Source organism: Canis lupus, chromosome 7, assembly GCF_011100685.1.
Source record: "Canis lupus familiaris isolate Mischka breed German Shepherd chromosome 7, alternate assembly UU_Cfam_GSD_1.0, whole genome shotgun sequence".
Taxonomy (NCBI): Eukaryota; Metazoa; Chordata; class Mammalia; order Carnivora; family Canidae; genus Canis; species Canis lupus.
Genome location: NC_049228.1, coordinates 6,732,135 through 6,749,629, shown reverse-complemented (window position 1 = coordinate 6,749,629; position 17,495 = coordinate 6,732,135). Strand labels below are relative to the sequence as shown.

The 17,495-nt window shown below is 51.5% G+C and overlaps 1 protein-coding gene and 1 long non-coding RNA gene across 3 annotated transcripts in view; one reads left to right on the top strand and one right to left on the bottom strand.

Moving 5' to 3' along the window:
- The window catches only part of PLXNA2 (plexin A2), a 205,642-nt gene that overhangs the window by 88,905 nt on the left and 99,242 nt on the right, over positions 1-17,495 (top strand). The window contains exon 4 of the mRNA XM_038542031.1: positions 5,865-5,999. Coding sequence (XP_038397959.1) covers positions 5,865-5,999 — 135 coding nt within the window. The remainder of the gene's footprint in view (positions 1-5,864; positions 6,000-17,495) is intronic.
- On the bottom strand, positions 458-15,939 carry LOC111096605. 2 transcript variants are annotated; one of them, XR_005361862.1, is made up of 3 exons: positions 15,703-15,939; positions 15,081-15,183; positions 458-617 (listed from the first exon to the last, which is right to left on the bottom strand). It is a non-coding gene; the product is annotated as an uncharacterized LOC111096605 (long non-coding RNA). The 2 variants fall into 2 exon arrangements; XR_005361863.1 differs by lacking the exon at positions 458-617 and adding an exon at positions 13,602-14,981.

Genomic DNA, 17,495 nt, shown 5'->3' with positions numbered 1-17,495 from the left:
ACCAAGTTTCCAAGAAATCTGGGCTCAGACATAACAATAACACTCTTCTACTGACATCACACTTGAAATTAGCCAAAGAACTCACATTTCCACTCCTGCTCATCCATTCAGCCTCCCGCCCAAGGCCTGCCTCCCACCCTGCCCTCCCAGGACCCCCTCGGGCAAACTCCTCTCACATGGGGTAGCTCCTGTGTTTGTGAAGACTGGTTGGCTTGTCCGTTCCCTAGCTCCTGGGGCTTCCTAAGGGGATCTTTCTCCCCCTCGGTGTCCCCAGCGCCAAGCACAGGCCTGGCTCACGGCAGGTGCGTAATAAATGGATATTGGACCGTCCTGAAATGCATAGCTAATAACTCATTTCATTCCCCCAGCATCCTTTTTGTGCCCATAAGGACAGGAGTTCCCACTTTATTTGGCAGCTACAGAAACTATTACGCAAACAGGGGAAGTGACTTGCCTGAGGTCACATAGCCAATTAATGAGAACGTTGGGATTAGATGCCAGCCCTCCAGACAAGAACCGGTGCCTCCCTCTGCATGGTGATGCCTCTCAGACCAATTTGTTTCCTACTGAGAGGCCCAAGAAGAAGAAGATTCCCCGTCGTTTTTCAGCAGCCCTTGCTAAATAAATAAATAAATAAATAAATAAATAAATAAATAAATAAATCTACTTACACTACTAGTACTACTAATAAAGTGATATTGGAGTGACAGGTCCCAAGCTGGGGCTCCATAATTTAGAGCTAAGTATGGAAGAAATTGATGCACAAGCAAAAAGGTTTGGAGGGGCCTACAGGTAAGCCAGTTAATTGGAATTGGATATGCTGATTTGAATTGGATGTTCAAGTAAAGAGGCTGTCATTAATTTCTGCGCCGGCCTAGCTGTGGTTTAAAGGAAAGCACTAATGGGATTACGATTTCCTTCTCATTTAGCAGAGGCCCCTCCCACCCAGAGGGCCAGGGAGTCGTGCGCGGGCCCCCCACACACTGTCCCTCACATCGTCCAGCCCCTCCTGTTACCCTCTCTTAGGAGAGTCACAGAGCGCCTGAGAAATGGGGCCGGGTGGGGGATCCCCAGCTCTGCCGCCCTTTAGCTGTGTGATCTTGGGAAGGCCACCGGACTCGCCCTGGCCTCAAATTTCCTGCCTGTGAAATGGGAATAATAATGATAACACTTACCTCAGGGGTTCCTATAAGGATAAGACAGTTGATTTTTGTTCTGTACCTTCAATAGCGCTTCCTTAGCACATGGTGAAAGCAATAGCACGGTCGCTGTTACTAAGTTCTTTTTTTAAAGATTTTATTTATTTATTCGTGAGAGACACACAGAGAGAGGCAGAGACACAGGCAGAGGGAGAAGCGGGCTCCCTGTGGGGAGCCCGATGTGGGACTCGATCCCGGGACCCCGGGATCACGCCCTGAGCCAAAGGCAGGCGCTCCATCGCTGAGCCACCCAGGCGTCCCCTGTTATTAAATTCTTGAGGCAAACGGGGTCCTTTGAAAATTCACCCAAGTCTGTGCTACCGCCTTCAGGTAGGGCCACATTGAGCCGTGAAGTGACAGAAGTTATCCTGAGTTCAAACCCCCCCAAGAAGGTTGCAGGGTCCTGCGGTCCACTCATGCTGTGGCCAGGGCTCTGTGCAACAGGAATTCTTGCTGGAACCAGCCTGAATCTCCCTGCTTGACAGTGTAGGCACAGTCTGTCTTTTCTCGGTCTCAGTAAAGACTGTCCACCCTCTGCTGCGGCAAACTGGGCCTCTCATCCTACCTTTGTGAGCTTTGTCCAAGCAGAATGGCCTCGGTAGCTTCTGGGTGTCCACTGAGGCCAGGCCCTCTCAGGAGAGGAGGAGCCCAACCAGAAAGCCACGTTCAAGTGACTCTCGCACCCCTGTGCGCATCACGTCCCTCCTCTGCCCCAGCTCCTCCCCTGCCCTGTGCAGCTTGGGCCGGTGACACCCTTCTCTTGGACTGGTTTGTGACCTATTTCAGTCCGTTGTGGTCCTTGTGGTCATTGAAACCTGGCCCTGGGGACACACGCTTAAGAGCTGAAAACTGTGTCACAGCAGTTTAGTTATTCTGGGACAGCACAGAATGGACTCGATGTGTTGGATTTAAACATTCCACCTCTGCTGGGGACTCCCAGACCATCACTGCACCACTACCATCCTGTGTCGAGTAAGGATAGAGACAACTTGGAATCTCAGAACTTTCGGAGGCAGAGCAGTCTGGGAAACTGTGCCCTTGGCCCACAGCAGTACCCTGGTCCCCGGTGGCCGTCATGGGGCCCTGTCTCCATCATCAGCCGTGTGCTCTCCTCTGAGCCCCACAGGCTGGAGCCGGGTTGAACCCCAGGTGCACCACTGGCTAGCTGTGAGCCTGGAGTGGAAGAGCTTAGGTGAGGGGAGCTCCAAAGCCCTTCTAGCTCTAGCACTTGCTACTGTGGTTCTCCTGTGACCGGCACCGAGCCGATCGCCTCGGCCTGTTAGGCAGATGGCAAGCCCAGGCACAGAGTCTGGACAGAAACCCAGGGAACCCTGCGTCCCAGACCTATAGTCTGCCCACTTGGGCATGTTGCCCAGAGGGAGTACAGGGCGTTAGGGAGGGAAAGATCTCTGCCGCCTGCTGCCCATTTGGCTTCTCCTGCTCCCTGCCTGCCTGCCAGCTTCCCTGCCACCACCCCATGCCCTTTGAGTCCCCTGCCTCCTGGCCCCATTCTCCTTCTCCTGTGCCCTCCCGCTGGTGTCTCACAGGTCACACAACCTGGAGGCAGAGAGCATGGGATGAGAGAGTAAGTGGAGAGGCACAGACTTCTTGGGCTGTAGTGCTCTTCCCTCCAGGGACTTAGACTGAGTGAAATAGGATCGCTTAGTTCAGGTTCAGTCCCAAGAACAGTTTCTGTTCTGGTTTGGTGTTAGCTTTGACATTTGAGAGTTATGTAGGTTTGATTCTGGCTTCAACTGCGTTATTAAAAGATTGGGGTTGCAGATGGGAAAAAAAAAAAAAAAAACCTGCTTAGATCTTTGATTCAGGAAAGTTAATGGCTGGATTGGTCCTAAGTGGGACACAGCAGAGTGTGTGATGATAAGTTGTCTTTGATTCCATTCCAGCTCCAAGCTGGCCGTGGGTACCATCCAGTCGCGGGGACCACCGAGGGAAGGCCAGACTTGCGGCATTCCTCCTTCTGACTTTGTGTCCAGGTGCTGCTGGGGAGGCAACCAGGTGCCCAGGCTTGTGGGGAGGAGGCCGCCCCAGCTGGCAGAGGGCTCACTAGCCTCCCCCGGCAGGGAGATCTTGGGTCGGGCCTGAGGGAGGGTGTGGTTCCACGGCTCCTGGGGCTGAGCAGTACCTCGAGGAGCTCCAATCTCCCTGAAGAAGAGCAGCTGTCATAGGGAGGGTGATGAGAACCACTGGACCCTTTTCCCTTCAAAGGGACAAACAGAGCCTGAACACCCCCATATAATGGAGACAGGAAACCCAGGTCAAGCCAGCCAGAAGCCATGCAATTGCATCTTCTCTTTACTTTCTGCAATAGCCCAAGAATTTTTTTTTTTGACTAGAAACTACTATATTTCTGGAAGGATCTCAAGGAAATTTCAGATCTGCCCATCTAAGAGAGATTGCTGCAGCTTCGTGTGTGGGGGGAACCTTCTTAATTGTGCAGCATTTTCGGAGGTAGGGGCCCTTCCCTCTGGTTGAATCCATAATCATACTTGCACCTGGGTAGAGGGTAGTAACCTCAGTCTCATGACGTCATTGCCGACCGCAGCGTCTTCCTTCACCCTCTGAGAATGAATTCAATGACTCCCCCCGCCCCTCTCAAGCCCCTTCCCCTGGATGCAACAGCTTTGAACATAGGAAGCCACTAGCTAGGCAGAAAAAGGGCAAAGGGGAGTTTGCTGTGGCATCAGGCCCCAAGCTTGGCCCTTGGGATGACTAAGTCTCGGTCCTTGCCCTCAGGAGCTCCTGGTGTGGGAGAAACAGGCAGAGGGAAGGGTATGGTTAGAAGTACAAGAGAAAAATGAAAGGGAATGCAGAGAGGCAGCCCGAATCCTACTGTCTTCCAGAGAAAATGCCTTTTGACCTCACTTTGATTTAGCACTAGAGTTCATGAGACTTTATCAGCTGGTTCAGGGTTCATGTCCTTTCAACAAGTATTTCTCAAGCATCCCCTTTGATCCATCACCAGCTAGGTTCCCGAACCCATTCTAGTCCTCCGAGGGTTATTAGAGAAATAGAAAACACATCCCTGCCTTCACAGTGTTGACAGACTTACGCACGTGTGAGACAATTAGAGAACAATGAGAATGGATCGTCAATACGTGGTAGCTAGTACGTATACAATGAACAGATCAATTGATTATAATCCTGAGACAAAATGTCTAATAGAAAAAAAAAAAGGCATCGGGGTGATGAGCAATTAGAATGGTGGTGAGATTAGGGGAGGCCTCGTAGAGAAAATAGGGTTCGAGTTAGAGGGGTTTTGAGATGGGCTGAGGACAGAGGAAACAAGTTGGGGTGGGGATTGGTGGTCAGCTGTGCTGTTGGGAACAAGAAACCTGAAGGCAGGAGCATATTCAAACCGAGGACTCCTGGATGCCAGCTTTTTGTAGGACCTTAGGACTGTCTTCTGCTGAGGCTACACAGAGCTGAATTCTTTTCTTTTTTTTTTAAAGGTTTTATTTATTTATTCATGAGAGACACAGAGAGAGGCAGAGACACAGGCGGAGGGAGAAGCAGGAGCCAATGTGGGACTCGATCCTGGGACCCTGGGATCATGCCCTGAGCCAAAGGCAAGACACTCAGGCACTGAGCCACCCAGGCGTCCCTACACAGAGCTGAATTCTACACAGGGCTTAGACTAGCCCTGTCGAACCCCCCCAGACCAGCCACGTCCACATCACCTGGGAATTTGTTGGAAGTGAGAATTCTCCAGCCTCATTTCCGCTGAATCAGAAACTCCGGGGGCGGGCTCAGCTGTACATTTTCCCAAGACCCCGAGGTGACTCTCAAGGCATGCTGGTTTGAAAACCGCTGGACTCCATCGCTGCTTCTAGACCTTGGCTGCTCATCAGATTCACCTGGGGAGCTTTGAATCCCAAAGAAGATGCCCGGGCCCCACCCACAGAGGTTCTGATTAACGGATCCGGCTCTGGCATTCGTATCTTTTACAACTCCCCAGATGATTCCGATGTGCAGCCAGGGCTGAGAAGCAGTGAACTTGATGGTGTCCGAGTCCTTTCTGACTTATTATCTAGACCTGGGCTCTGAGAGTCTGAGCCAGGATTCCTGGCCCCTGCCAAATCCCAGGGTGAATTTGCACACATGCAGGGGATATATTTGGGGTCAGAAAGTCCTTCCTGAGAGTCTAAAATCTTGAATCTCTTGATTCCCAGCTTTTTGATAGTTGATAGGATTGTTTTACCCCACCTGAGACAGAAGTACTGCAATCAGATATTGAGTCTCCTACCCCAAACACCAGAAAGTGTGTGCAAGCAAGCACACACTCACACACACACACACCCTCCACAAAGTGCTGTCAATTTATGTAGACACACGCAACAATAACCACATCGGAATATTCAGAATCGCTCCTAAGGGCACATATGCACACACAAATGAACCCATCATCAGAAATGGGACAGACCCAGCACACTCAGACCACTTGGACAGGATTTCTCTTGCTGGAAGCTGGGCTGCTTGAACTGAGAAGCACCTCTACCGTCCCTGAAGCCTGGTCTGGTTCAGAGTAGCAACTGGGGATAGGGTGGGGGATTATCTTCGGGAAAGCGACCTGCCCGAGGCTGAAACAGGTAATCCCACGGGGGACTGCTGAGTATGGATGCTGAGGATGCCTTGTTTCTTTTGCAGATTCGAGCCGATGGTCCCCCCCATGGAGGGGTCCAGTACGAGATGGTCTCTGTGCTCAAAGACGGAAGCCCGATCCTCCGGGACATGGCCTTCTCCATTGATCAGCGCTACCTGTACATCATGTCTGAGAGACAGGTAAGTGCTGACATCAATCCTTTCTTTTGGAAGCCCAGGAGTAACTGATAACCTGTGACCTTTTGTTCAGAAACTGTTCCATCTAACAAGAGAGACCTCTGGGCTGGCTGCTTGGGGGTCTACGAGGAGGCAGAGTCCTTGGAGACTTTTTCAGGGAGCCAGAGAGAAGCAGCCAGGCCAGCCACTTCCCGGAGGCTTCTCTCTAGGCCACAGCCCCTGTCTCAGTGTGTGATGAACAGCCCCGCAAGAACAGGCCAGACTGCATGGAGCAGCTTGGTGTGATTAGGAGGTAGATTTACGGCTCCCGGGCCCACAGAGTCTGCTGCTCAAGGGAGCCAAAGAAGTGTAAATAATCCAGGCCTCCTGGCTGGGCCTGATCCTGGGAGAGACAGACCCAAGATAGGGCCCCAGAAGGAGATAAAAATCGTGGCCTGAGTCACAGTCTGATGCCAGTAGGAGCTGGCCAACTCTGGGAAGCCAAAGTCGACCTGGGAAATAGACTTCTACCCTCTGCAGGGTAACAGTGAAGCAGGTGCGCCGCCTTCTCTGCTGGAGCATTATTCCCCCCAAAGTGTTTTTGCTCTGAATGTATGTGAGCAAAGAGAAGGTAAATGCAGGTGAGCCATGGTGATGGGCAAGAGAAGCAGGGAAAATAGCGGATTCACAAATTAATGGAGATACAGAAAGCCAAGCAAAGACCTTTAGAGAGGCTGGTTCCTTCCATTCGTTCAGTCAGTGGTGTCTACAGTTGTTCAGCAGGAGCAGTGGTCTTAGCATTGACCTGAACATGGCAGGTAAGAGAAAAGGCCCAAGAAGGAGAAAAAGGGTTGTGAATCTGTCTTGGTGGCCAAAGTCCCTGCCTTGGACTAAACAGAAATGTTGGGCTAGAAGACCAGTGAGCGTTCACGAGGTGCCTCCCAGCTCATGAGTGTTTGTCATTCCCAAAATACCCTGCAAAGATTCCAGGTGTACTCAGCGAGCAACATCTTGCCCAGAGTCCTCTTGTCCTCTTTTTTTTTTTTTTTTTGAATGTAAGAATTCTGAATCCCCGGATGAGAGAAGAGTGGAAGGAAGAAGGAAGAGACAAATGGGCACATGATGGCATTAAGGGAAGCAGTGAGGCAGCTCTAACTCAAAAACTGCTTCTTCAGAACAGATGACACTAATCATATGCAGATTGCATGCAAATTATATATAGATCCTCTTGAACCCACCTGTCTTTTTACCTTCTTTCATATGACCCCTCAGTTGAGGCATAAACTGCAGGTGCAGATGGGAATTTGGTGGAGCTGGAGGAGGCTTAGCCTAACCTACAGTGGGTAAGACAGTCTTGGAAATAAACAATGATGTCGCATTCTAATAAAACAGCCTGTGGGCCCTAACAAAGTCCCTTTCTGGGAATATATTTACCAGGAACAATGTGCTGGGGAAACATCAAAATGAATGGGACTTGGCTAGCTACCTTCAAGCTGCTTACAATCTAACAAGGGAGAGAGACAGGTAGCCAGTTATCTGTAACATCCCATTGAAGCCTGTCACTACTCTGTCTTTCCTTCCTGTTCTTCTCTATTTATGGACATAAGGCTATTTCTTTTTTTTTTTTTTAAGATTTTATTTATTTATTCATGAGAGACACACGCACACAGAGAGACAGAGACACAGGCAGAGGGAGAAGCAGGCTCCATGCAGGGAGCCTGACGTGGGACTCGATCCCGGGTCTCCAGGATCGGGCCCCGGGCTGAAGGCGGCGCTAAACCGCTGAGCCACCCGGGCTGCCCATAAGGCTATTTCTTAAACAAAAACAGTAGATGCTCACCATGCAAATTCAGGCAATACACACAGAAAAGAAAATAGCAATGAGTCCCCAGACGGGACTACCCAAAATGTAACACCATGTTAACATTGGGTAAACACCATTCTAGACACTTCTGCAGGGCAATCCTCAGACAGAGGGCTGGATGGATAGATGGCGGTCCAGATAGGTGGATAAAATGGTGGTCAGAGGGATCCAACAGACCCACAACATAAGTGATATTTTCAGAACACGTTATGGGTGGTTGAGGACCAGGCAGGTAATTCCGGGTAAAAGCACTCGCTTGGGTTTTCTGAGTCCGGTGCCGTGGAAGAGCACTGCCAGCAAATAGAAGTGACCAGTGAGGACTTAGTGGAGCTGAGAAGATGCCAAGGCTCATATTTTGGCTGCATATCTGTTTCTCAAATGGGATGCTTTCTGAAATTACATTCAAAATGTGGCCAAAGGAGAGGGGCCTGATCCAGAGCTGGAGGCCAATGAGTGGCCTTCGGGAACTCAGATGACCCGTTGAGATCATATCCGGTGTCACCTCCAAGAGCATCAGCCCTGGCTCAACCAAGTGTCCACACAGCTTATTTCTAAGTGTCCTGGCCTTTGTCCTCCTCTTCAGCCACAACTGTATGTTTCTTGTTATAATCTGCACCCAACAGGGAGGGGCTCGGCGGTAGCCAGTCACACTGAGCAGGTATGAGAAGAATTTGGGGTTAATACCATGGGGCTGTCTCCAATCAGGTGAGATATTAGTCCAGAGAGCTCCCCATGCCAGGTGGAGCTGTGATCCGTGGGCAGAGTCTGAGGGGGATTTGTGGCAGAGCTCTGAGACCTGTCACCCCGAGAGCTGTAAATCATGTAGAAATAGGTAGCTAGGTGATTCCACCTGGGGCTGGGCGCAGGGATGAGGGCCAAGAACAGCTCAGGAGGCCCATCTGTCTCAGGCCAAGCAGCTGAGTACAGCTCGGACATGTTTCAAGAAACAGTTTCATGTGTGGAGATGAGGATGGAGTCGGTTGGCTTGGGTTCTAGTCCAGTGGTTGCTAAATCTGGAAGCATGACCCTCTCCCAGGTCTGGTTTCCTCCCTCATGAAATAGAGGAGCTGCTTCAGGTACTAGGATTGTCCCTGAAGTCCAAAACTCTGATTTGGATCCTGTCTTAACATTTCACAGCCACGTGGCCTTAAACCAGTCACTTGGCCTCACCATGCCTCACAGGGGTCAAACGTGAGGCTCAGCAGAGGGGAGTTTCTTCCTCACTGCCTCCCATGCCTCACAAACCCATGTCGTGGAGCTTCTGTATGGCCACTTCTGGCTCTCAGGCCTTTATGATTCTGGCTCAGGAAGGTGGTGACCATGAGTGATGATTAAGGGGAAATGAAGTGGTCGCGTGGTATAGCCGGTGTCCTCAGGATGAGCCCCGAGGTCTGTGTCCTAGTCCCGGCCCACCTCTAGCTAGCTGGGTAGCCTGGACTCTTAGGTTCTCAGAGGTTCAGTTTCCTCCTTTTAACCATATAGTTAATAAATCTAACTCTAGACTCCCTTTCATATTAAAGAGGCCTGTCTAAGGTATGTCTTGGGACTGAGGCTCTTGTCCATCTCCAGAAGACCACACCAACACTACAGCGGACAGGCCTGAGGTTAGACCAAACGAAGAACTTTTGGAACAAGAGTTCTCTGAGGCCGTGGGTGCCCACAAGAATGTCTTCCCTGAAGGGTGGACACTGCGGAGAGGGTGGAAAGCCTGGTGGGTTATGGATAAGAGTATTCCTGTTTTGAGGCAGTGATTGAAGACTTCAGAGTTCCCTGAAAGACCTGAGACCTCAAAAGACATCATGGGAATGGGGCTTCCCATCACTTTATAATAAATCTCTGAGCAGCCTGCTGTCACCCTGGCCTTCACCTCTTGTCCCTACCTCTTGTCCCTCTGTCCCCTTCCTGGTTCCCTGGAACATGACACCTGTTGCACCTTTGGCACCACATGAGTGTAGAATCGAGCCTCTGGTCTCCAGTTCAGGCTAAAGAGGTTTGCATCTCCCTACAGAGCTAGAACGATCCAGTCCAGCTCATTCATCGTCTCTCCCTCCCTCTCTCTCAGTTAATTACACGTAATTAAGAAATAGAACTAGTAAGAAGTGTTGGGTCGCTAGTGCCACTGCCTAACAAGCGGCTGTTAATGGACTGTTAATAGATCCAGGGCTGGCCAGTCCCAGGGGAACATTTGGGAACTGATTTCCCAATCCTGCTAATTGCCCAGGTGCCCCACGGACAGGATGCCTGGCTCTTCCCTAGAAAGTCCGCCCCGGCTTCCTCAGCAGCAAATGGGCAGATGTGATGGGTGTGAATACACGTCCTCCCGTAGCCTCAGCGTCTAATGGAAGTCAGACAGCAAGGCCGGGGGAAAGTCAGGCTACGAGCCAAGGGCAAAACTGAGGGAGAAGATGAAAAGAAACTTGATAGCCCCAGTTTCCACCCAACTTGTCAGGTTGGCCACTCCCAGATAAAGAATATAACTCTGTACTCAACGTGGATGGGAAAGAGTATGGGTATGGAAGCAATTATTCTATTTTATACTTTAATTAGTTTGAATTAGCAGAGGGAATAGAGGCATAAAATGATCCAGCGAAGGGTGAAATGGAAAAAGGGAGTCACAGTGGAGAATGGCTCTGTGCAGGCTGGAAAGGGCCTTGGGAACAGCAGATTGGTTGGCGATGGGGGTGCGGGTGCGTGTTGGGCTGGGTGGGGGCCTGGGACGCTGCTCTCTATCTGGGGGCCTGGGAAGGCACTATAGCATAGTGGCTAAGAGCCGGAGCCTGATAGACTAAACTCCATTTCACCCATGGCCACTTGCTAGGTGTACAGGCTTGCGATCTCAGGCCGCTAAACCTCAGGTTCTTCATCTGTATAATGGGCCGAGGGGTGGTAACGGCGATGTCTGACACATAGTGCTTGTGGTGTGCGGTATGATTATTATCATATTGCTGTCAGTCTAATAATATATTAGAAGTTTTCTGAGACCCCGGAAAAGGCTAGAAGCCTGTCCTCTGAAATTATGGCTGGGACAGAGTTCCCAAGCCAAGCACCTCCAACCTGCCATTCCTGCTGCTCCCTCCCAAGGGACGGCTCAGAAGCCTGTGGCCTGGCCCAATGACAGCATCAGGCTAAGTCGCTCATAATCTGCTATTTATTTTTAAAATCCAGGAATGTGCCCAGCAGACTAAACAGTCCCGCTCTCCTTGATATAGGCAGAGGCAGCCCCGGGCCCAGATGTGAGGCCCAGGAGGCCAGTGTTGCAGGCATCTGTGGAGAGAAGGGAGGGGAACCCTGGGCACCGGTCAGGCCCCAGGCCTTCAGGGTCCTGCCTGGCTGCATGTGTGGACACCTGGCCAGAAAGGGGCTACCCAGGGGGTGCTTTTCATTTCTGGCCTCCCCAGGTAAGGAAACCATGTGTCAAAAGATGGGGCTGCTGTTCTCCAAGTAATGAGCACTCAGATCCCAGTCCTGAGTGACCTTGTGTTGGTCTTGTCACTTATTGTTACTTAGCAAATCACTTCAAAATTCTGCGACATGAAACAACCATTTCAGGGGCACCTGGGTGGCTTAGTCAGTCAAGTGTCTGCCTTTGGCTCAGGTCATGATCCCGGGGTCCAGGGATCAAGCCGTGCATGGGGCTCTGCTCAGTAGGGAGCCTGCTTCTGTCTCTCCCTCTGCCCCTCACCCTGCCTGTGCTCTCTGTCTCTCTGTCTCTCGCTCTCAAATAAATAAATAAAATCCTAAAAAAAAATTTAATAAAACCAACCATTTTATTATGTTCACAAACTATGTAAGTCAGGGACCCAAACGTGGTACATGGAAGGGGGCTTGTCTCTTTTCTACAACACAGATGACTTGGGGTGCTTAGAATTCTAGGGACTAGAATCATCTGGAAGCTTCTGTCTGGGAACTAGAAGGCTGGGCTCAGCTGAGACTGTTGACCAGAGCGCTTTAGACAAGGCCTTGCCATGTGGCATGAGCCTTCCTCACAACACGGTGGCCTCAAGACGTCTTGAGCGTGGCAGGTCGTGGCAGACATAGCAGCTCAGGGCCCAGAGCGTGAGCATTCCCACAGAGAAGGTAGAATTATTGCCTTTTTGAAGCCACATTGCCTCCTCGCCTACCTTCCTCTTCACCTCTCTAGCACCAATAACCTCAGGTGATTCTGATTTGGTGGCCCATGAGCATGCTTGGAGGAGACAAGGCTCAGGCAAGATAAATCCACGGTGTCCTGACCCCCGCCCCCAGGTTCATGAAAACACAGACCATCAGAGCTGGCAAGGACCATAGGGATCACACATCCTGACCCCACATGAGAACAGGGAGGCCCAGAAGGCATCCCAGCAGGTTAGCTGCTCCTTCAGTGTCATGCAATGCCCGACACCCAAGTGTGGAGTCATCGGAGCTGGCTTGACTTCCCAAAACTCACAGGGACGTGCCAGAAGCTTGAAAGCCTACTGTTGATCTGCTGAAGGTTGCCTGGTCCTAAATGCAGCTCACATTAACGTGGGCTCTGAAAGTGCTTCAGGCGAGCCTTTGAGGGAATCCATCAGGAGCGGGATCACACTGCCCGGAAATTGCCCAGACAGTGGCACACGGTTTTGAAGGGTTCTCCTGGCCCGTGTCTGTGCAGCAATATTACAGCAGCCCACTGGGGGCCCCGCCTTGGCTACGCGGGGCCGCGGTGACTTATCCCCTAGACAGGAAATGGACTTTTTAACTACCCCCGCCTTAAGTAATTCAAGAGAGTCAGAGCAAGAAAAACCTTGGCCTGGAGTTAATAGAAACAAAAGTCATTTGGAAAGACAGCAAAGCCATCCTTCTCTGAGGAGCTCGTGGGCAGGAGAGACCCCTTCCCTGGTCCTCGGTTCCCTGCCTTGGTGGAAGCTGTGTGCTGGGTGGGGAGGACGAACAGAGGGACGGGGTGGGGGGCACCCCTCCAGCCTACCAGCCCAGAGCCTCCAGCCGCCTAACCAGAGAACTAATTTTGGTTTCCTTGGGTTTGGGGCAGGGCCTACGTACTGCAAACCTGGACCTCGTACCCCAAACAAGCATTTTCAAAGGGCCTATCTGGACTCCGAAGGAATAGTCTCCTACCTGCGTCCAGAGCCACTGAGCTGCTGAACCCCGAAGGCATCTGAGGGCTTGAGGCAGGGAAAGGAAAAAACGTGGGGAACCACACTTCCAGATGTTCCCTGCGCGTTTATTTGGACATCTCAGACTATTATTTTGATTGTGCACATTTGTTTAGTCCAGGCGATAAGGCTTCCCAGGGTGCGGGCAGAGCGTGCCAAGGTGTATTTTTACAAGGCACCGCGGGGCTCAGTGACGGGGGCCCCCCCTCTGCCGGGCCTGGAGCCTGGGCTGCGTGGCGGGGGGAGTTGAGGATGTGAGCAGGCTGGACTGCAGCGGAGCCTGAGGGGCTTTGGGGAGAATTATAGAGTTTGCGGATTAGGAAAGTGAGGATAAGCGAATTTCGGCTGCACTTTTGTTTTCCAATGTGTCACTTTCAATCCAAGTCTTTGATGCACATGTGTTTCTGGTTAAGGACACGGGACCCCAGTGTGGTCCAGGAGCTGAGCTGCTCGTATCGGTGCCTTTCCCAAGGAAGAGCAGAAGCCTGCCTCCTGGGGGACGGGGTGCCGCAAAAGGTGACCACCCCAAGCCTGGGTTTTGATTTTTCCTTCTTTCTCCCTCCCACGCCCACCCCGCCCCCCCACCACCACCATTTCAAATGTTGGGGAACAGAGGCTGACACAGAGCTGATTCCCTGGCTATTAATATTCTCATTGGAACATTTTTATAATAAATATTTTCACATGAGAGAAAGGAAATGCAAACCCACCCTATTAATCAGACGCTTGGCTTGTTGTATTTAAGAGAGAAAACTCCAGCCTCTTATTTTAAAATCCTCTGGTTTGGAAAGAAATGATTGAACACAATGCCCAGGCTGGGAGAACTAGTGCCAAAAAAACTCATTTCTCTAAATGGGCAGGGGGGCTGGAGACTTTCTCTAATCCTTGGCAAGGGATTTGATTTCTCTTTCTAGGCAGGTAGACCTGAACACTGACACTCTGACTGCCCAGGATGATGTTCCTGTGACCGAGAGATGGGAAATCATAGCGTCTCAATACCCGCAGGAAACCCACCCCCCTTGTTTTAAAAGGCGAAGAGACTGACGCCCAGGGAGGGGTGTCACTACCTGGCGTCTTCCCCTGCATGACCAGGAGAAGCAGAATTAATCCTCATTAACCTGGCGCAGCTCAGCACTCTTTTCCCAACTTGACAACGGCCTCATGGGCACAGGCGAGAAAGAAAACTGGTTGCCTTTAAAGACTTTCAATTAAAAAAAAAAAAAATTAAAAATAACCTGGGCCCAAGGGAGTCACTGAAGATGTTCCCGAGGGTCAAATTAAAATAGGGAGAGATTTGCATGTCATTTGCATGCACAGACTCATTCACTCAACAGACCGTTAAGTGTCCACCATGTATAATGCATTGAGCTGTCCACGGACAAGCCATTTGCATATGCAGATGTGGCTAGGGCAGCCCTTGTAAGGAATAGTCCTAGTCCGGCCAAATGTTAGAAGTGGGGCTGCCTGAATAGGGGCACCCTCCTGATTTCTTTCTGCTCTTTTCAATGCAACGGCAGCCCTGGGCTCTGTGCTCTTGTGGAGCAATAAATGAAATAGCATCCCTGCCCTCAGGGGGTCTCATTCTGGTGGAGGAGAAGGACGTGTAGATAAATCTCACTATAAAGTGAGCAGAGAGGTACGACGCGCTCAGCGACGGAACTAAGTCATGCCAACCAGGGCGAGACCTGTCCTTGTCCTTCCCATCTTGGGGACGTTCGCACAGAGGACTCACTGTCTCTCTGACACAGCAGTTCAGAGCGCGCCGGACCTCAGAGATTACCGAGTGAAGAGCAGCAGCCTTTTCTTTCTAGATGAGGACAGGAGTCCCGAGGGGGGACTTGACTCCTGAGAAGGGAAGGTCTACTAGCCCGGAATGTGAGGAAGCGGATCGTGGGGGTGGCGGGCTCTAGACTCGGCCTTCCTGCCAGGCCTCGAGTCCCGGCTCCACTGCGTACTGCTGTGTGAACCCTGGGCAAGTCGCTTTACCTCTCCGTGCTTCAGCGGCGGCGTCTGTAAAATGGGCATAATTATGGCATCTGCTTGAGGATTAAATCAAATGGATTGATACATAAAAAGCTCTCTGCAAAGTGTCTGGCACGCAGCACCTACCTGCTTAATAAATGTTGGTAGTCGTAATGATATGTTTACGATCGTGTCCGGGGCACCGTCGCCAGGCCCAGCCCTGCAGATCATGCTCTGCATAGAGCCACACCTACAAAAGAAACGTAACCACCTTGCCTCGCCTCTCAGCTCTACTCTATTTAAGATGTGTTGAAATCCAACTAACATTTAGGTTGTGTTTTTCTGGTTTTCGCTTCCGAACATGACCTCAGCGAATCCCACAATCCCATGGGAGAAGTAGTATTGTCCTTGCCTCTTTTAGAGATAGGAAAGCTGAAATTCAAGTCTGGTTAAGTAATTTGCCCAGAGCCACCCAGTTGGCTGAGAGCAGAGCTAGGACTCCACCCTACCCATCTGAAGCCAAACCCACCCCTCCAGCTTCTGGAGATGATGCCCCCTGGCTGCCACCTGTGGGCGTGAGGCACCTGCCCTCCTGCTCGCTCTCCACCAGGTTCCAGATCAAGGGAAAGGCCTAGCAGTGGCTTCGAAGGCTTCAGGGAACCAGCACAGACTCGCAAGTCCTCCTCTGACACCCCCAAGGGCACTGGAGCAGGGCCTTGTTTTGTTCACTAAACCAAAAAAGGAAGTAGAGCACTGCCCAGGGCCTTACCTGGAGAGTCACCGGAGATGGCTCTGGTGGTCAGAGTGCATGGAGAGAAAGGGCCAGTCCTGGGGAAGGCAACTGCCGCTGTTTGGCCTGTGCAGGAGCCCATGCGCTCCATGTGGACTCCTTACAATGTTTGAAAGGCAGGTATCATCACCCCCACCTGACACACGAGGAAGGCTCAGCAAAGGTTAAGGGACCAGAGCAAGACCCTTCATGGCACTCCTAGGAGGCAGGGCTGGGGTGGAGGTGCAGGTCTGTGTGGTCACAAAGCTCCTGAGCTACTGGCCCTCACCCCACCACCAAGGAGGCCTAGTGGGTGATGCCATGACTCCCTTGCACCCTCTCCACCCCTATCCACAGCTGGCCATCTTTGCAAGGAGAGCAGGTCCAGAACACATGAGGCCCCAGCACCACCCTCACTGGGGACTTCTTGGGCTCTAGACGGCCTTCCGTGCTTGCCGCCTTGACTCATCCAGCCCCGCAGTGACGCCCCAGATCTCCGTAGCCTGCCTTTTCGCTCCTTCCCAGAGCTCTCTCGTGCTCCCCGTGTTGAGTTTCTGTAATTGAATGTGTTTTATTTAGACCATAACATTTAGTGCCACTTTGGATTTCCAATTAGGCTTCAATCAAACGCCGAGAGTCTGATTCGTTTTGTTGTTTTGATCAACACAAAAGATGGCAACATCAGAGGAGCCGTCGTGAAAAGTTATTTCCATGCACTGATGAGTAGGACAGTTGCTATGATGTGAAGATTCAGCTTCGGAGGTGCCAAGAGATGCACCGGGCGCCCGCGAAGGGGGGAGGGAGGAAAGGGAAATTCTGTGAACCCTTCCACGGAGCACAGTTTGAAGTTCTGAGGCGCACAGCCCATTCTCCACGTGCCTCCCCCTCGCCCACAGAGAGGGTGGGACATGGGTGCTGGGTGTTAGGCCACTTGCTGAGGCTCCTTCATCTGTGGGCTGGGGTTCTAGGTGCCCGTGCAGGGGAAAAGGGAGCTAGGTCCCACTCCTGCTGGCTGTTTGTACAAATGGCTCAGGCCTTTTATGCAGGAGATGTTCCATGAACATGGGGGTCCCATGAGATGGGAAGCTGACCTCGGGTTGCTTGCAGATCAGCCTGGGCTGTGCTCACTGCGGGGGAAAGCAGTTCTGTGCTCCTTCTCCTCTGGCCTGCTTGTTTCCAGAGCCCCACTTGCCTGCATTTTCCAAGCTGGCCCTTTGATCTTTCTGTAGCCTGCCCAGCTCAGGGACCCCAAGTCCCGAGTTCATGGTTTGCACTGCCCCACGGTTAAATTCCCAGAGCCTTTGCCACTCCACAAGGAGCAACCTCACTCCCCCTCCTGGTTATTCCCACTCACTCCCCGCTTCTTCAAACAGGTTGGGGTTTGAAATGCGCAGCAGGTGAAGGTGTGTCATCGGCTGTTGGTGGCTTAGCAAACAGTCTGGGTTCAGCCTCTGTCCCTCAAGTAATATTTAATGAGAAGAGGGAGATGGGCAGACATGAGAGTCGAGCAGAAAGAAGATTGGAAAGAGAAAAATGAACAGAGCGGAGAATGCCGTCTTAGTTAACCACTCAGCTTCCGAGCAATTTATCAAACAACCTTTGAGAACCTACCGTGAGCACAGAGTTCATCCTGACAAAAACCACACATATGCCAGGGAAACAGGAGTGTGATACAGTATGCAGAGTGCTGGGGATGCCTGACAGGTGCTACCCAACAGTCTATGAGTCAAGGAAGGCTTCCTGGAGGAGGTGTCGTTCTAGGTGACTCATGAAAGGAGAGGAGCTCACCAAGT